Raw genomic sequence first — 16768 nt, forward strand, 5'->3', positions numbered from 1 at the left:
AAACGATATTTAGACATGTGGCCCGAAACAAAAAATTGATAAAGCATGAGAAATGAAGAGTCAGATGTCTCTCGATCTGGCGGTGCAATCGTGTGCTCTACTGACCCCCGGAAAAAAAATACATCACCGGCTCTTCATCACGATTGAATTTATATTCACCGGAGTAAATAAAAAAAAATGAGAATTGACTGCGGTAACCCCGGGGATTTTCACACCTTGCGCAAGCGCATTATCGTAAAGTGGAGATAAAGGATCGAGTGTCCCAGGGGTCTTCTGCGTCAATTAATCCCCGATCATTTTTTTTTGTTTATTTCACACGTCACCATCAATTTACTCCCCCTCCATTTATAATAATAACAATTAATCCTATAATTCAATTTTCATTCTAACTCAAAAATCATAAAAGAAAAAAAAAAAGGCGAAATATTCCATTTTCAGAATTCTCACGGTTTTCTCGAGAATTCGATAATTCGTGATACCCATTCATGATACCGGATAAGATGTGTCGTTCTTTTTTTTTTCAAATTGATGGATGAATTTTGGAGATTTACTCTTTTGTATTTTTCGTTTAAGTGCAAGAATCAATGATGGATTTTTAATTTTTTTTGCTCGCCTGTTTTATCATCGGTCGGTAATGCAGAAAAAATATAATTACCCTCCTCTGGTATGGGTGAGGTCGGACTATCTGGCAGTAGGATACCCTTCTGCACGAGCTCTTCTCGATTCGCTCTGACAGAAATTTTTCTCTCCAACGCTGAAAATTAATTGAATTAATGATAAGATAACGAGGTGAGAATTGATACGTGAGTTTACGGGAAATATCTCGGAAACAGAGGGAGATACCGAAACGATTGTGGGGAATTTTTTTGAGTTCTCGATTCACTCCACAAAAAAGGTCTTAATCAAAATTTTGATAGGTCTTTTAGATTCCGAGATATTCGCCGAAAACTCGAATGAGTGAACGGTAATTGGATTGAAGGGTTGAAGGGGATTTTGCCGGTTTGGATTCGTTTGATGATTATGGATGGATTGAAATTTTTATTTGGGGGAAATTTTATGCATAATCACTCACATCTTGAAGCAGCCTCGAACTTATCCGATTTCTTTTTTCGTTTCCACTTCCAGGGCTTGAATAATCTACCGAGTGCTGAGAATTTACTCTTTCGTTCGAGTGGTGGTGTACGTGCACCTGAACCCAGGCTATTCGTTCGCAGGGCTGCGCCATTTTGTTTTTTTGCTGTAACAAAATATTAAAAATGGTTTTTTTTACTTGAGTAAAATCATGTTCAATTTTCAATCAATAGAAAAATACTCTCAACGATTTATCGCTGAGAAAATCGGTATAGCTCTTTGGTTGTATTCTCTGTACGAAATTAAAATTGAAAGATAATTTTAATAAAAAGAGCCTGAGTGATGGAATGTTTCAAGATGTAGTTTTATCTTATCACAGTGATTCGGGTAACGGAATTCCCGCGTTATCGAGTCGAATTTGCGCCGACGTGTGTCGAATTATATTAAGATAAATGCGAAAATGAGTGGATAATTGATGTTTGGTGATAAATTCTCCCTTGTAACCGAAGAAATTCATTTCAGCCGCGCCCACATCCCAAAATCCATAAAAAATCACTATAAAACAATGACGACTCCTCCCTAAACAATGAAACACCCTCCGATAGTCGAAAAAGGGGGAAAATCACGGGAAAAAATTGAAAGTTGTTGTGTGCGCTGGAGTAATTTTTCATTGAAACATCGAACGGCTTTTAGGGTATTAAATCTAACCTCTGGAGTCCTATGCCGGGGCAAATGCCTGTATATACATGTTTGTTGGATAGTGGTTGCACTCTCGTTTGTCGCTATATATCGGGAGGGGGGAAATCGATACCCGATAAGTTCCTGACGTAGGGGTTTGAATTTACCGGAGGGTCTGGCTTGTCGATTACTTGACGGGTGCACTTGAGTTGCATGCCGATGACCCACGGCACTAATTGGCACATAAACAGAAAAACTCCTCTACTATCAACCCCTTAACCTAAAAAAAACTCTCTTTCCGAGATTATCCGAACGGCGGGGTGAACGCAGGGAGTCCAAACAGATCCCATTTTGTAGACCGCAAGAAATCCAGCAAAACTAAAAAAGAATTATCCTTCTGACCCCCATAGAACGGGAGTTACAACAGAAAATTGCAATAGTGATCAAGCGATCGATAAATGATCTATAAAAATTGATTTGGGATTTTCTCCGGACCTAGCCAAGCGAAATGAATAATTTTTTTTTCATTCGCTGGGAAATTTTGCACGTCATTCCATAGAGTTGGTTTCATTTACGTATTGCGAGAACTGTAATGGGAAATGCAGATGCCGCAGCCATATGACAACTCAGAGATTGTCAACGAGGAAGATCAAGTTGACTGCACCCAGAAATGACATTAACCGGTTGTCCAAGGGTTTTGGCCGTATAGCCATTGGGTTGTCAACCCGGTCCCAGGTAATTGGAGACAGAAAACAAAGTACCTACCCCTCCGCTACCAACAGTAACCATGGAAACAGAGCCCCTCTGTACGACATCCCTTATGCCAAGCTTAATACCCAGTGCCGTCAGTTCGGCAACCTCTGGTAGCTTTTATTTTCCACTCCATCCCGTCATCTCTTTCATGTATTAATTTGAGTAACGATACATCCGTCATTAACGTTTCGAAATTTAATTTCACGATAATGAGAGTACCATTTCACTCGATACTTCGTGGTTGAATTTTAACCGTAATTAACGATTTCTTTCTCCCCTCTCTCTCTGATTTTATGACGTGAGGGGGGAAAATCGTTATGGTAAGGATCAAGTGAACGTTACGGTGTTTTTCAGCGGTAGTTCGGGGAGGGGCTGCTGTCGTTCGTTATTTCACAACGGGGGTCGGCATTTTTTTTTTTCGACAAGTGGAGACAAGTGCAGTTAATGAGATTTTTTGGGGCTTCGATTTTCATTCAGGCCTACCATAGACCGAGATAATCCCAGCGTGAAAATCGAGTTGATTGGACGAACCATTTTTTCTTCGGAATGAATAAGGAAAATCTTGATAACGGAGGGATCAGCTTATGCACCTTGCACTAGTAATTCGTAATTAACATAAAATTTAGTCTATTTGAGGGAATAATTCCTGGAAATATCGGACGAATTTAAGAAGAAAATAGGAGAATAGGTTGAATTCGTTTCCTTGATAGTAGGTTTCCGATCATTCCACTGGAGTTGAGTTTAATCAGTTCCTAGGATCGATAATGAAGGGGAATTTGAGAATTTAATTGGGGAAATTTCAATGCAAGTCACTCGGTGTAATTGTTCAAACGGCCGTAGGCAAGCATCAAGTAGTAATACGAAATGTCGTCGATCACGGAATTGTGGAGAATGAGAACTGAGTGTGCGCGAAAATAAATCCAATGGAGTACAATGGAGATGGTGGACAGAGGGAGAGGACGCATCAGACTCAATTATCCACCAGACAATGAGAAAATGTCGTCTTGGGATTGAAAAATAAATAAGGGAAAAGGATTGGAGATATTCACGAGCCCGAGAGGAGTGCCTGATGTAATTGCAATTTCGGAGTCTATGTGACTTCAATGCACCTCGGATTCTTCACTATTTTTTTTCTTTTTTTTTTCATTCAGATAGCCTGTGTATCGTGCCGAAATTCAATACCCCGGTGAAAAGTTTTTTTCAGTGGGCGAGAGGGATAAAGAATGAGTGCAGCATCAATAATCGAGGGACTACGAGCCCATGGCCTTGTTTTCCACTGCACTCGAGGTGGACGATTTCTCGACTGATGGAGCGTGGTTAGGTGCCCCCAATTTTCCAACTTCTGCATGACCGCAAAACCGTGAGAATCCATTTTTACCTTCAAACTTCCATTCATCCACCTCAATACTTTCCCTTCCGCAAAAAACAACGAAAGATTATCAATGAAAATATTCATCACATGAATTTGTGAAATTTTTTGTTTTTATCAATCTCAATATAAAAAGGAGAAAGGAAATTGATTTCGAAATATTCCAAATGACCGTAAGGGTGAGACTCTTGTCGAAAAATGTAAAAAATTAGAGAATCATTGCGAAAACCGATGGAGGCTGCAAATAATCGCACAAATTTATAGATCCTAAATCAGTAACTGTTAGGGTGCAGTATTGGTTTTGGTGGGAGGGACATCCGGAAGCCTCGGAAGGGGAACAAATGTCGCTCATAAAAGCGTTGAATGCACAAGAGAGCGTACGCCTAGCACCGTTACTCCCGTATGTGTAAAATGAATTTAAAAAAAAAATATATACATATACATTGGAGTCGAGGCGTGGAGGACCGTCTCTCTTTCACTCGTTTACCTTCGTTACCGCCACCTCACTTTTACTCCGATCCGCAATAGTGTGTGTACGCAGGGAATAACGTAGGTGATACGTAGGACAGGAGATAAGCTGTTGCATGGCTTGCGTACTCGAGCGATGCGTCACGAGAAAAAAAAGTCATGTCATTGGGACCGTGACTGAGATTTATTCAGCGAGTGCTCATTTCACTGGTGCATTCCCACGCTCTTACGCAATTCGGGATTTTTCTGAAGAAGGATCGAAGTCGGGGGACGATGAGGGCCGTAATCAAAAGACTGCGAAATTTCCAATTTAGGGGAAAAAAAATTATTCAATTCGGACCAGTAGAACAGGAGTTACGGCGGAAAATGTAGAATGATCTAGAAATCGATGAATGATCTACAAAACAGTAATTTCGGATTTTCTCCGGATGTATCGGGCCAAAATGAACGGTTTTTTTTTTAATTCCGTGTCATTTCTCCAGATCTATCGAATGGGGTCACTTTCGACCCCCAATAGTGTCATCGAAACGACTCGTGGATCCGTGGACCGTGGAAAAATAATAGAGGAATGCGCAAACTTCTTCAACTCTTATTTTCAACAGGATATTGACTCAATACGTGCTATGCATGTCACAGAAGGTCGCATACCATTGGCTCGCGGGTAAACATTGGACGCATACCACTGGGGGCTTGGCAATACACTCACCTAAACAAAACGAGTGAAAAAAAAAGGAAAAATAACTGATGACCCTGTTATTATTTCTCATCTCCGTGGGTTCATAACCGAACGAGTAGGATGTCAAAGTCAGTGACTTACTCGACCTAATAAAGCTTGAATAAATTACCGAGTGACTTGAACAAAAAGGTGAATGTTTTTTTTTTTTCAATGCCTACGCACGCTCCCGATACCCACGCGACCAATGGGAGTGAAGAAGACATTGGGAGATGATGCATCACGACCCACACCCTTTTTTCCAGATTAAAACGAGGCGAATTCCGAGGATCTTCATATTTCCACATAGAATGCTTGACATTTTCCGTCATTTTTAGAGCAATTTTCTTTAATTTTCTTATTCCCTACGACTTTTCTCTGAAAATATAAACGTCAATAAAATCCACCGAATCTAATTAATGGGCATCAAAATTGATTGAATTGAAATCAGAAGTTGGGAACAAGTGGCGAAAAAAAAATAATAAAAATGGGATAATCAATCCGGAAGACAAATGCTAATTAAGTAGTGGTAATTAGATTGATTGATAAGATACGCAATTATTCGCGTGTTTGAGGGAAAATTGAATGGAATTTGAATAATTTTGTTTATCGAAATTTTTCACTAACATTTACACTTTCCTCGTTTTTCCCTCGGCTGATCAGACTTCAGCATCACGCCATTCCCCACTCAAGGCACATCACAACCCAACGCAATACAATTTCAAAGAATTTCTCCACCCACAAAAATAAATATCTGATAAACTTGTTCTTGCAGATGATATTCTAGCAGCGACACAAGCTCCACTGGTGCTTGCCGCTGCTCAAGCAATCACTCGAAGGCACCTCGAAAAAACTGGATAGTTGCCAGAGGTGAGACTCACCGATCAACGATGAACAGCCAGAGATAAATAATAAACTTGTGAAATGAGTGGATGAATCAATAAAAATTCCCCAGAACTCCCGGATAGAGGGATCAACGGCTCAAAGCAGCCGGAAGTGGAAAAATAATTCCAGAGAAATTGTTTCAACTCCGGAAACGTCTCAGGACAATTTTCCAGGGTTCATTGGATTGAATGAAGAAATTTGCGAAATTCTCGGGATCAATTTGATTCTCTGCACTTTTTCGAATGGATTTTTTTTGTGCTGATGCGTCTATTTGATTTCTGAGATCATCTACGAGGTGGCAATATCCTTGGAAAAATGGAGTTGGCGAAAGATGTAAAGTTGATGGAAAGTTGTCAAGTGAATTTGACAAGTACTTTAGAAATGGCATTTTCAACAATGGAAAATGTGTTTATATTGGCAGTGACTTATCAACTCGGTGTAGTTGATTTTTCAGCAGAAACATCGGTTGAGGATGATGAAAAAGCCAGAGGCTATTGGGTTTGTATGAGACGGCAGGAGTCAGTGTCTATTTCTGGATTTGTGCGGTTTGCCAGTGTTACTGAGGATAAACATACCGAGTGCTGTATGTTGCGGTACCAACGACCCTGCAGATGAGTACCACCAATGGTTGAACGGTCAAGGTTCATACAATCATGTTGATCCACACAAATACGCCGATTATTAATCACATTCGTGGAAATTGTGGCAAAACAACTACCCTATTTTCAATTTCCGGATGCGTTTTAATTCCAAGAAATTTTATCATCCTCTAAATAGACTGTTGGATAGAATTTTTATGAAAATTAGTGTATGAAAATTCCTGATTAATTTGGAAATTTTGAGAGAACGCAATGAATTTTTCGCAGTTTCATTTTTCATTTATGCCCAGTGGCAGACGCTAAATAAATGAATTAATTCATTGACACAATGAAAATCGCTGCTTCTCTGAAGAGCCATAAGTCGTAATTGTGATAATTTGTGTGGAAATGTTTCATCTAGCAGAATGGAACAATTTTTAATCCGACAATCGTGATTTTTCATAGCCCAAAGTTTATTCTCCGGGGAAACAGACTCTTCCCGATGGAATTTGTCAATAAAAAATTTATGGATCTTTAATGTGACGTCGTAAAGAGCACATGAGTCCTCCCCCACCCGAAAAAGGGAAGAAACTGAAGGGAGAATGAGAAAACTGTAGTGCTCAGCAATGAAACATCACCCCGGAATGCGGAAAATTGTTTCCCACTTTTTCTCACGATTCCGCCATTTTTTTTTTTTCGACACAGATGAAAAAATCGTTCCGAGGAGAGGACGATAAAAACGAGTCATTAATATCGTTGTAAAATTATTCTCTTAACGATCTTCATAAAGACATTCGCCCGCACATTGGGAGGAAAAAGACATTATTTATGAATCAACTAAACTAATTCCTCACTCAGGGCATTTTTTTCAGGATTTTTCTTTTCGGCAGTAAAAAACAAAGGGATACGGCTAAAATTATTAATAAATAAAGTACCAAGTGACTCGACTGTGCATGACGCAACGAGAGTAATTACACTGTATTTCTCATGACGATGAGTGGAAGCAGTTGGTGTTTAGAGGGAGACACGATTGCCTCTTGGAAGATGCTCAAGATATTCTAGATTGGAGACTAAATTCCAAGAATTAATTCAACTTGCATTTTCACTTGGTGATTATTTTTTCACTACCTCCGCGATATCCATTTTCAGGCTGAGGTCAATTTATGAAATTAATTGGTGTATTTATAAACTCCGCTATTAGAGGTCGTTAAACTCATTAAACAAGAAATAATTGTCTCCATTCTTTTTTAATTAAATCTAATTGTACGCAGAGAAAAAAAAAAAAAGTAATCATTACCCGCAAGTAATATCTGCATAAAACCCCTACTTATTTAAATTATGGGCCCCGAAAGTTTTAATAAATCAATCAATTTGCAATAATGAATGATAATCAATTTTATTGGGAGAATTTTTTCTCATGAGCTACGACTGCGGGTAATTTTTTATTTCTGGGACGGAAAAGTGGGAAATATTGAATGAAACTGATTGAGTAACTCGGAGGATCACGAGTACTTGTGATTATACTTGGTATGTTACACAGAGATTCATGAGCTATTGCGATGTTGCCCTCTAGGTACACCAAGTGGAACGACCGGGAGTCATGACAGGGAAAGCCACGATCTCACGACTATTCTCACGCACAAATGTAGCTACTTTAATTTATAACCAACGTAAATCCACACAAAAATTATTTGCGAATATATCACCCGGAAAATATACGCAGTGTTCCAAAAAAAAATGTCTCAATTTCCAAAAATTAATCGATCCACAAAATACTATGATTCATGTCCTTGAATTTTCAAATCAACTCAAAAATTCAATTCATATGAAATTTTCACGATGAATATAATAAATGATAAAAATCAATTATCATTTACCATGAAATTTCCATTTATCTTGAACTATCAAGATAAATGATAAATTTAATTTTATGTAATTCAATTGAAATTTAATTCAAATTAATACAATGAAAAATAGCGATAACTTTGTGGTTGGATTTTCAAGGAATTGTCAAGTGTTGTATTTTCGAAAATATTGTAAAGACATGTAATTACTCGGGTTGAAACTAAAAAGGAATGCCTGAAAAATGATATAATGCGTTTTTTGGAGGATTTAAACGATTTCGGAGGAGTCAGGTAGGCACCTGTCAGGCAATCATCAAGTCTCACAGGATGAAAAGGAATACAAAATTGTTGTGAAAAAAGTGAGATAAAAAATATAGGACTAAGAGGTGGAGAAAGAAAGCGGGTCTGGGGTACAATTACGTTGAGAAGGCGTTGGGGGGGAACTTGAAGAGGAGATCGATTGTAGGGGATAGAGTCTTTCATTTCCAACCGTAGTTGAACGAAGAAAAGGCGGACGGTAGTAATCTCGATTGCAGGAACGAGTGTAGAGCAAGATGAATTTCCTGTTTTATTTCTTTTCTCTCGCCATCGCTCTTTCTCCTTACTATTGAAAAAGAACTTAATTTCTCGCTTTTTAATGGTCGTTCAAGGCTTCAAAGTCAATGAAAAAATTTCCCTACTGAAGTGATTTTCTCTAGAGGGATAGGGGCGATGAATCGAGAAATTTAAAGATGTTAATTTTCTAAGAAAAATTGAACCAAGAATTTTTTTATTCAATTTTCGTTAAAAAATTTGAAAATTCGAAGAACCAACTATTTCTCCTCGTTCATTGCACCGAATTTCATTAAGATAAATATTCTCCTCATGGATGTTAAAAAATCTCATTGAGGGATGATACATTATAATCCCCTGGCTTTCATGCACCTCCAATTCTTTGTTTAAAATCGTGGGTTTATTTTAGGAAGAGGGAGGAGAAAACTACGTGAAAATAAAAAAAAAAACAAAATTATAGTATTTTCTCTGTTGTTTCTCCGTCATAATGCGCTTGAACGGTATTTTTCTATCCCCGAGAACGAGAGACAAGTGCGCGTCATTCAAGAGTCCGGCACTGAACGAAAACTGGATCAAAGCGTCTCTTTCACGGTTTTTTTTTTCATTCTCCTCGTGTCGTTTTTTTTGTACTTAAACCTCACTCTATCACCGTGGGACATGTATATGCAATGGCACTGGTGAAAGAGTACAACAATGGAACAACAACAAAGCTTCGACGCCTCGTATTATCGCGTTGCAAAGTGGAGTGATGGCTGTTGAGGCATTAAACCGTCTATAAAGAGAAACTGAATTCAATTCATTCCCCTGATGATGGATTAACCATTTTCTATTAATAAAAATTGAATAAATGCCTCTAACTTAGTGCGAGAGGAATTTATGCCGACATTCATAAATTATTTCGCTCATTCACAACGAATTGACACAGCAAAACCAAAAAAAATCGATTGTCTAGTAGTTTTCGCTCAATTCAATCGTCTAATAGTTGAAGATGAACCCACTGGTTGATTCAGAAAAATTTTCCAGAGAAAAGAAAAAAAAATGATTGAATTTCGCCAGATAGAACGTGAGTTATAACGAAAAATGTGAAAATGATCTAGCGATCTATAAATGATCTATGAAAAGGCATTTGGAATTTTCTCCGGATCTACTGGGGCAAAACGGCTCGTCTCTTTTTTAATATTTGAGAAAAAATGTGGAGGTAATTGGGTAAGCGGATCAATTACTGAATAAATCACGTGTTCTGAGGAGAAATATTGGTTCTAAGACAAGTCATCGAGACAGAGGGATCTACCCGCACTCGATTTGTCCGGGATTTCACGCGCTTTCCAATGAGCCCAATCCCAACCCTCCAACCCTCATGATAATCGTCTATTCTCATCCCCAGACGATATTCCCCCAAGGGTAAACTACCACGCGAAATTTCCCCCGTATATTCTATGGCCATTCCCGAATTTTTCAACACCTGTTTGCTGTATCCGGGCGTCTGGCTGTCGAGAGTAGAAATAAACTTTTACGGAGGGATGTTTTTCCTCGAGGCTGAAATATCTTTTGGAGATGAAAAATTGATGATTTGAGGGGATCTAAGTGCTCGGTTTCCAGTGATGGAAGACATTTTCAAGGGATGATATTTCTGGCCGATTTGTTCACGGAAAAAAATATGAAATTAATGCCCACAACTCTGAGATATCATGAGTGGGTCGATTCAGCATTATCGAGCCACTCGTTAATGACGGAATTATCTCGGTAATTAGTGATTAAAAAGTACTCATCAGAACCATCAGCTGATTAATAAAATCTCAATGAGCAAATTGACTTTGAGTTCATTGAGATCTAAAAATCGAGATAAAATGGATTTTCCATGTGATATCTAATGTAGTATTTTTTCCGACAATTTCACAATTATTCTAAATTAAACGCAATAAATATTCAATAATTAATACCGAATTTTCTTCTGACTCATCAATAATTCCTGTTGGAAATCATATGATATCAAACGGAAACGATCTAAAAAGACTTGATTGAGTGGCAAAAAACTTCGAAATCAGCTCTTGAAAGTTCAAATATTTTTTTTTGTGCAAAAAAAAAATACTAGACGAACTGTCATGGCTCGATGAGATCATACTAGTAATACTCGTCACAAATCAACAGCAGAATGATGAATTCAGAGGTGAAACAAGTGTATAAAAGAGACTTGGCAACGACGCGTCACTCGCATGGAGAAAGACAACACATCCCAAAGACGTTTCATCGGTTGTAATTAATTCTCACGTGGCTGCAGAACGAGGACAGACAACCACGGATGAATTACGCAAATTGTAATTATTGTGCATCAGGGAATCGCATTGTGAAAGAGACTTCCGTTCGTCAATTCATTCCGTCAATTTTCTATTTAAACTCAGACGCCCTCGGGGATCAATAATCACCCCGTCCTCCAGATCGTTAAAAAAAAAATCATTCATTTTCCCGAATATTTTGCAAGAAAATTGAAATTCTCCCAAAACGGCAAAATGCGATATTTTTTTTACTCCACGGCAAATGAAGAAGAGGAAAACTTTTTGTTGAGGTCATTGACATGAAATTGATGCTTTTTTTGGAGGGTGGGAGGAAGCGGTTGGGGAGTCAAAAGTTTTGAGCAGAAACAGAGCATCCGATTGAGGCACCAAACTACAACCACCAGTTTTCCTTTTTTATTATTTTTTTTTATCTCCCTGGAGTGTCTGTAGAAGGCCTTCTGTACCCTGCGCCTGATCACCGGGACTGACTCTGTCCAATGCCGCCGGCGGAGGACTTGGCGGGTTCTCCCTTGCTCAATGAATGATTTCCGCCCATTGCGGTGTTGCCAGGTCACGCGAATCGACAAGTTTACGCGATGCTAGTAAATTTTTTTTTTCGCAGAAAAATAATCGGAATTCCGGCGGTTTTTTGGAATTCCGTTGAACGGAGGGAAAGACAAGGGTCGACAGTGACCCCAGGCAATAGATCAGGAAATTTACTTCCGAATTAAAAAAAAGACGACCCCTTTTGGCCCCGTAGAACCCGAGCTACGGAGAAAAACGTGAATGCGATCTAGCGATCAATAAATGATCAATGAAAATTCATTTAGGATTTTCTCAGGGTCTACTGAGCCGAAATGAATTCATTTTTTTTTCATTCTTGTTGGACAATCCCCGGCTAGCCGATCACATTGATTTCAACCTATTTGGATGCCATGAATGATCTCGGGATTTATGAATGATCTGTGAGAATGGATTTTCTCTGAAAGTAGTGCACGCAGAACCGATTGACAGCCTATCACCAGTGAATGAAAGGGAAAAGTACGAAATTCAATCGATGCCTGGCCTAAATTCGATATTAGAAATGATCAAGAATATCGGGTGACGGTCACTACATTATCCACCGATAATTGATCCCCACTGGTTAGCCCTCCCCTCCCAACCCATAAACATCGAGAACCATTGAAACACCAGCTGGCAACATAGCATGCGTGTGCAATACCTCGATTCAATGCATACGCTAGTACACGAGGCACCACAAACTCCCATAAGACACATGTGGCGCAACGACTTATTAATATTTAAACAGTGCAATATTAATATTCCGTTTCGCAGATATACGAAAATTTATTGTCTCAGTGGCGCCTCCCTGGGTAATACTGACGTGTTATTTATGCATTTTAAAATAGGGGAGCACTATATTTTTGACCTTGAATTTTTATTTTAGAACTCATCCTCAGAGAGTTAATGAGTGTTCGCACCACGAGAATATAGAGGTCCCTAGTTCGATGATTAAAATAATTTGAGAAAGAATTTTTCCGAGTCGATCGGTAGAGTAATTACCGATAATTTTCTTAAAGGTCGATTGACCGAATTATTGAATGACTCACCAATGACAACTGTACTAGCAGCAACTTCTTTGGCAGCAGCAGCAGCAGCCGCTGGTCCATGAGCAAGAAAATCACTGAGTGACAATGAGGAGGCGATTAACTGTCGTTTCTCCTCGAAATTCAAATAATCCAAACTATTGCTCCTCTGTGGTCCAGCAACAATAGTCACTGTTTTAGTCAACTGATTATCATTGGTTTTGGTACATTTTTCATTAGTCTCCTGTAACCCGGGCACCAGGTAAACACCACCACTCACACGAATCGACATTTCACTTTTTACGAGTGAAATTGTCACCTATTTAGTCTCATTACTCGCATTACGTCCACTGTATCACTGCAATGCCAATTAATCAATTGATTATCGATTGTTTAAAGCGTTGGGGACGATTCAATCGATTTTTATCATTTTAGAAATGATTTTCGAGTGGAAAAAAATTGCTGTTACAGATTTATCAGGGAAAAACTTTTGTTTAGAACTTTCTCAAGTTGAAAAATTGTTGATAAATATTCAATTAGCGTCTCATTGTGATCGGATGCATTGTTCTCTGGGTAACTGAGGTAGTCATTGTTAAAACGTTTGTTTCCAGGAATATGCCGATGCACATCGGCTTTTCCTCAGTACGGCCATGAAAAATTGCGATATATTGTCTCTCATAAATTTTTTATTCACTCTTTACATCATTTGCGGGAATTCCTCTGTCCCTGTAATCTTTTGTTATTCATCTTTTATGTTCGTTGTGATAAAAAATGCACTGGAATGTTGCAACGGTTTTGGCATTTTCCGAGGGAATTTTCACGGTCAAATTTTTCACCATTTCATTATCCAATAAATAAATAATGAGTTATTCCAGTCGGTCATTATGTAGAAAGTGGAATAAGGAATTCCATTTCAATGGTTACAAAATAAACGAGCGTGTGGAATGTCACATTGACATTTTGTGGTATGATGCAATAACAAATTTTCGATTTATTAAAATTGACCTAGAGGTTTTTTTCTTCCGGGATTGGATAACCGAGAATTTCTGATTTTAATGTCGAGTTGTCAATTCATTTTACCCCGGTATCCTTTAAAAAATCGAGAAAGAAATGTAAATCGACAGTTATTGGGTGAAAATCGAATTGATTTATTTTTTTAATCTCATCACAAACTTTATGACCTGTCTATTGGGATCACTCTAGATTTCACTAATGAAATTCAATAATTTTCAATTCAAATTTCGACTTTTCAATATTAGAAACCCGAAAAATTAGAGCTTGTCGTCAATTTCAATTTGAATAACGACAAAAAAAAAACGACTAACCCCGTGGAATAGAAAATGAAAAAAGTCCAGTAATGATTGACTAAAAAATGAAGTTATAAAGTCAAAAAAGAAAAGATTGACAGATGAGATAAAACATGCAGTGGAGATTAATCACAAACGGATTATAGTGCACCTCAAGGTCTTCCCCTCCCTTCCCAAATGAAAAATAATGAAATAAGCATTTCCCCGGAGCAGTTGGAGTTAAAAAAAGGACTAGAATTTTTATCTTCTGATTTCCCCTAAAACCATCGATGATGCACTTCCTCCACTGCTACCTGACCCCTTCCCCCTATACCCCTGTTGTTTCGAAACACCTGTGCGGCACGCGATGGACGAGAGATACAGGGACGCTCTGCCGGATATACCACAACACAGACCAAAATAAAAATAAATAGAAAATATCCACTGCATGTGTACGTGAATTAACTACAAAAGTACATTTGTTTTCATCAAAACGCTTTCCAGAGCCAAAATATGTAACATTTTTCGATGGCCATGAATTCTTTCACTACCCAAAGCAATTTTTTTCCACTCAAATAAATCCAACAAAAATATAGAACAAATAAATAAATAAAAATCATCGATTTTTCGTTTTGTTCTCAACAATGGAGCGACTAAAAAGACAATTGAAAGTCCCGACATGAATTATCAAGTGTCAAACTGGCATCTTGTGATTTAAGCATCTGTAAAAATACTTCACCTGCGCCAACGATTGTTGTTTTGTTTTTCGTTGGGTAAGAATAGAAAAAACGTTAGAAAACTGGAAAAACCGATAATCGGTGATTTTTCGATCGCACTGTGAACTCACTAATTAGAATGAATTAACACTGTTTGTGGCGACTGGCGTCACTATTCGTCATTTCACCGAGAGAAGACGATTGGAATTTGTAATATTTTTTTCGTCAGCCTCCGTAGGTGAAGAGTGAACACATTATTCTTTTAAATTAGAGGTTATTAGAAAAGTGAGTTTACAGGGGCGGGGGCGGATGTCGTCGGTGGACGGATGAGCTCAGACGGATGTTTGTTTTTGGGGTATTGAAATAATAGTTTATTTGTTAATTGGGATGTAGAAACAAATGGGTGAATAGACTGAGAGTGGGACGCGACGTAACCACGCACCGAGCGAGGCTCGTGAGCACTGAGGGGCAGCCATCCCACCGACGCGACGCCTATCGGCCACTTTATTCATCATCACACGAGGCTATATCCTATTTTCAATAACTCCCATCACTTCTCACCTCTACACTATTCACACCAATTTCACACAATATTTCAATCACATTCACCACCAATATCTCAATATTTCAACCTTTTTACGCTGTATTAAAATGCTAATCCAAATTATTATCAGATTATCATCTATATTATTTTTTTTTTAGATTTTGGGAGTATCCCAAATATATATATATACATTAGATATATATATATATATATTTAATATATATTTTTAATATATATTTTTTTCATGTAATTTCTTTTGACCACTATTTTTGTACTATTTTTGTTAACTCCTCATTCTGATAATTGCAAAAATCTCAAGTTCGTTCTTTTCTTCGAATCTGTTGATTCAACAAAAGGAATTTCTGTTGTTTTCTATTTGCTAATATAATACCCGGTAAAGAGACGATACAAGAGTTTTATTACACGCAAATACACGACCGAGCGGGTTTATCTGATAATGATGATAGGTACGAAATTGTGTTTAGATTACGTTAAAAAAAAAATAGTAACACGCATTGTTATCGAGTTTTATTGATGTAGACAGGTGTAGAACTGATGTCAACAGTTATTATTTATCGTCGTTCTCCCATTGGGATAATTCGAAAGAATGATTCATAGGCAAAGCAATGAATGATTGAAAGTGAATGAGAATAGAGAGATAACAGATGACTCAAAATAAAGAAATCAATGGGACGAAAAACTGAACAATAACTCATCAATCGATTGATTGATTTTTTCTCGACTCGTTTTTCCCTAGTTTAATGCACTTCAACAGAAAAATACCGATGATGAGTCATTGGCCGAAGTGCGTCTAGACCTTTAAATATAAACCGAAAGGCCATTTGTGCAGATATTCTCAAATCTAAAATCAAGTGAGGTAGACACACTGTCTAGTCGCTGTCACAACTAACGACTGAAATATGAGAAACACAGCGCCATTCACACCCTCTGGAGTATCTTATTTATTTCATTTATTCCCTTCGGAAATATTCACAAAGCGCGGAAAATAATCCGACACCTAAAAAACAAGTATTGGAATGTCACTTTAAAAAAACCTCGGAATGAAAAGTTCAAATGCCGCTTCCGAGGAATTTGAGGGGGGGGGGTATGACATACATTTGAAAAATCCCGTGAAAATCTAAGTGACAGTAAGAAAAAATAATTTTTTTTTCCTCCATTACTCTTGAGGATTGACAATTTAGTCTAAAAATTGAAATGTAGTTTTTTTCAATGTTTTTTTTTTCGTTTTTGGATGAATTTTGTGATTGATAGAGGGGAAATTGGAGCAGATGGATCGATATTTTATAGACTTGAATTAAAAAATGAAAAAAAAAAGAAAAAAAAAGTGATAAACTTCTGAGGGACTCGAACCTCTGAAGTTACGGATGGCGAAGTCGGTTCGACGCTCGACATTCGATATCTCGATTCACTCGTGCTCCGTAAGTGGATGGGT

General features: G+C 38.0%; 1 protein-coding gene across 4 annotated transcripts in view; it reads right to left on the reverse strand.

Annotated features, from left to right (window-relative positions):
- LOC105269821 (phosphatase and actin regulator 4) overlaps nucleotides 1–16768 on the reverse strand; it is a 68367-nt gene that overhangs the window by 34840 nt on the left and 16759 nt on the right. For 2 of the 4 annotated variants that reach the window (XM_011310361.1, XM_011310364.1), the window contains 2 exons: nucleotides 1073–1237; nucleotides 656–754 (listed from right to left, as the gene is read on the reverse strand). In XM_011310361.1, the coding sequence (XP_011308663.1) occupies nucleotides 656–754; nucleotides 1073–1237 (264 nt within the window). Of the gene's footprint in view, nucleotides 1–655; nucleotides 755–1072; nucleotides 1238–5678; nucleotides 5855–12793; nucleotides 13128–14794; nucleotides 15221–16768 lie in introns of those variants that run through there. The other 2 variants (XM_011310362.1, XM_011310363.1) reach the window with 2 other exon arrangements.

The sequence above is a fragment of the Fopius arisanus genome, unplaced genomic scaffold, assembly GCF_000806365.1.
Source record: "Fopius arisanus strain USDA-PBARC FA_bdor unplaced genomic scaffold, ASM80636v1 scaffold00075, whole genome shotgun sequence".
NCBI classification, from domain to species: Eukaryota; Metazoa; Arthropoda; class Insecta; order Hymenoptera; family Braconidae; genus Fopius; species Fopius arisanus.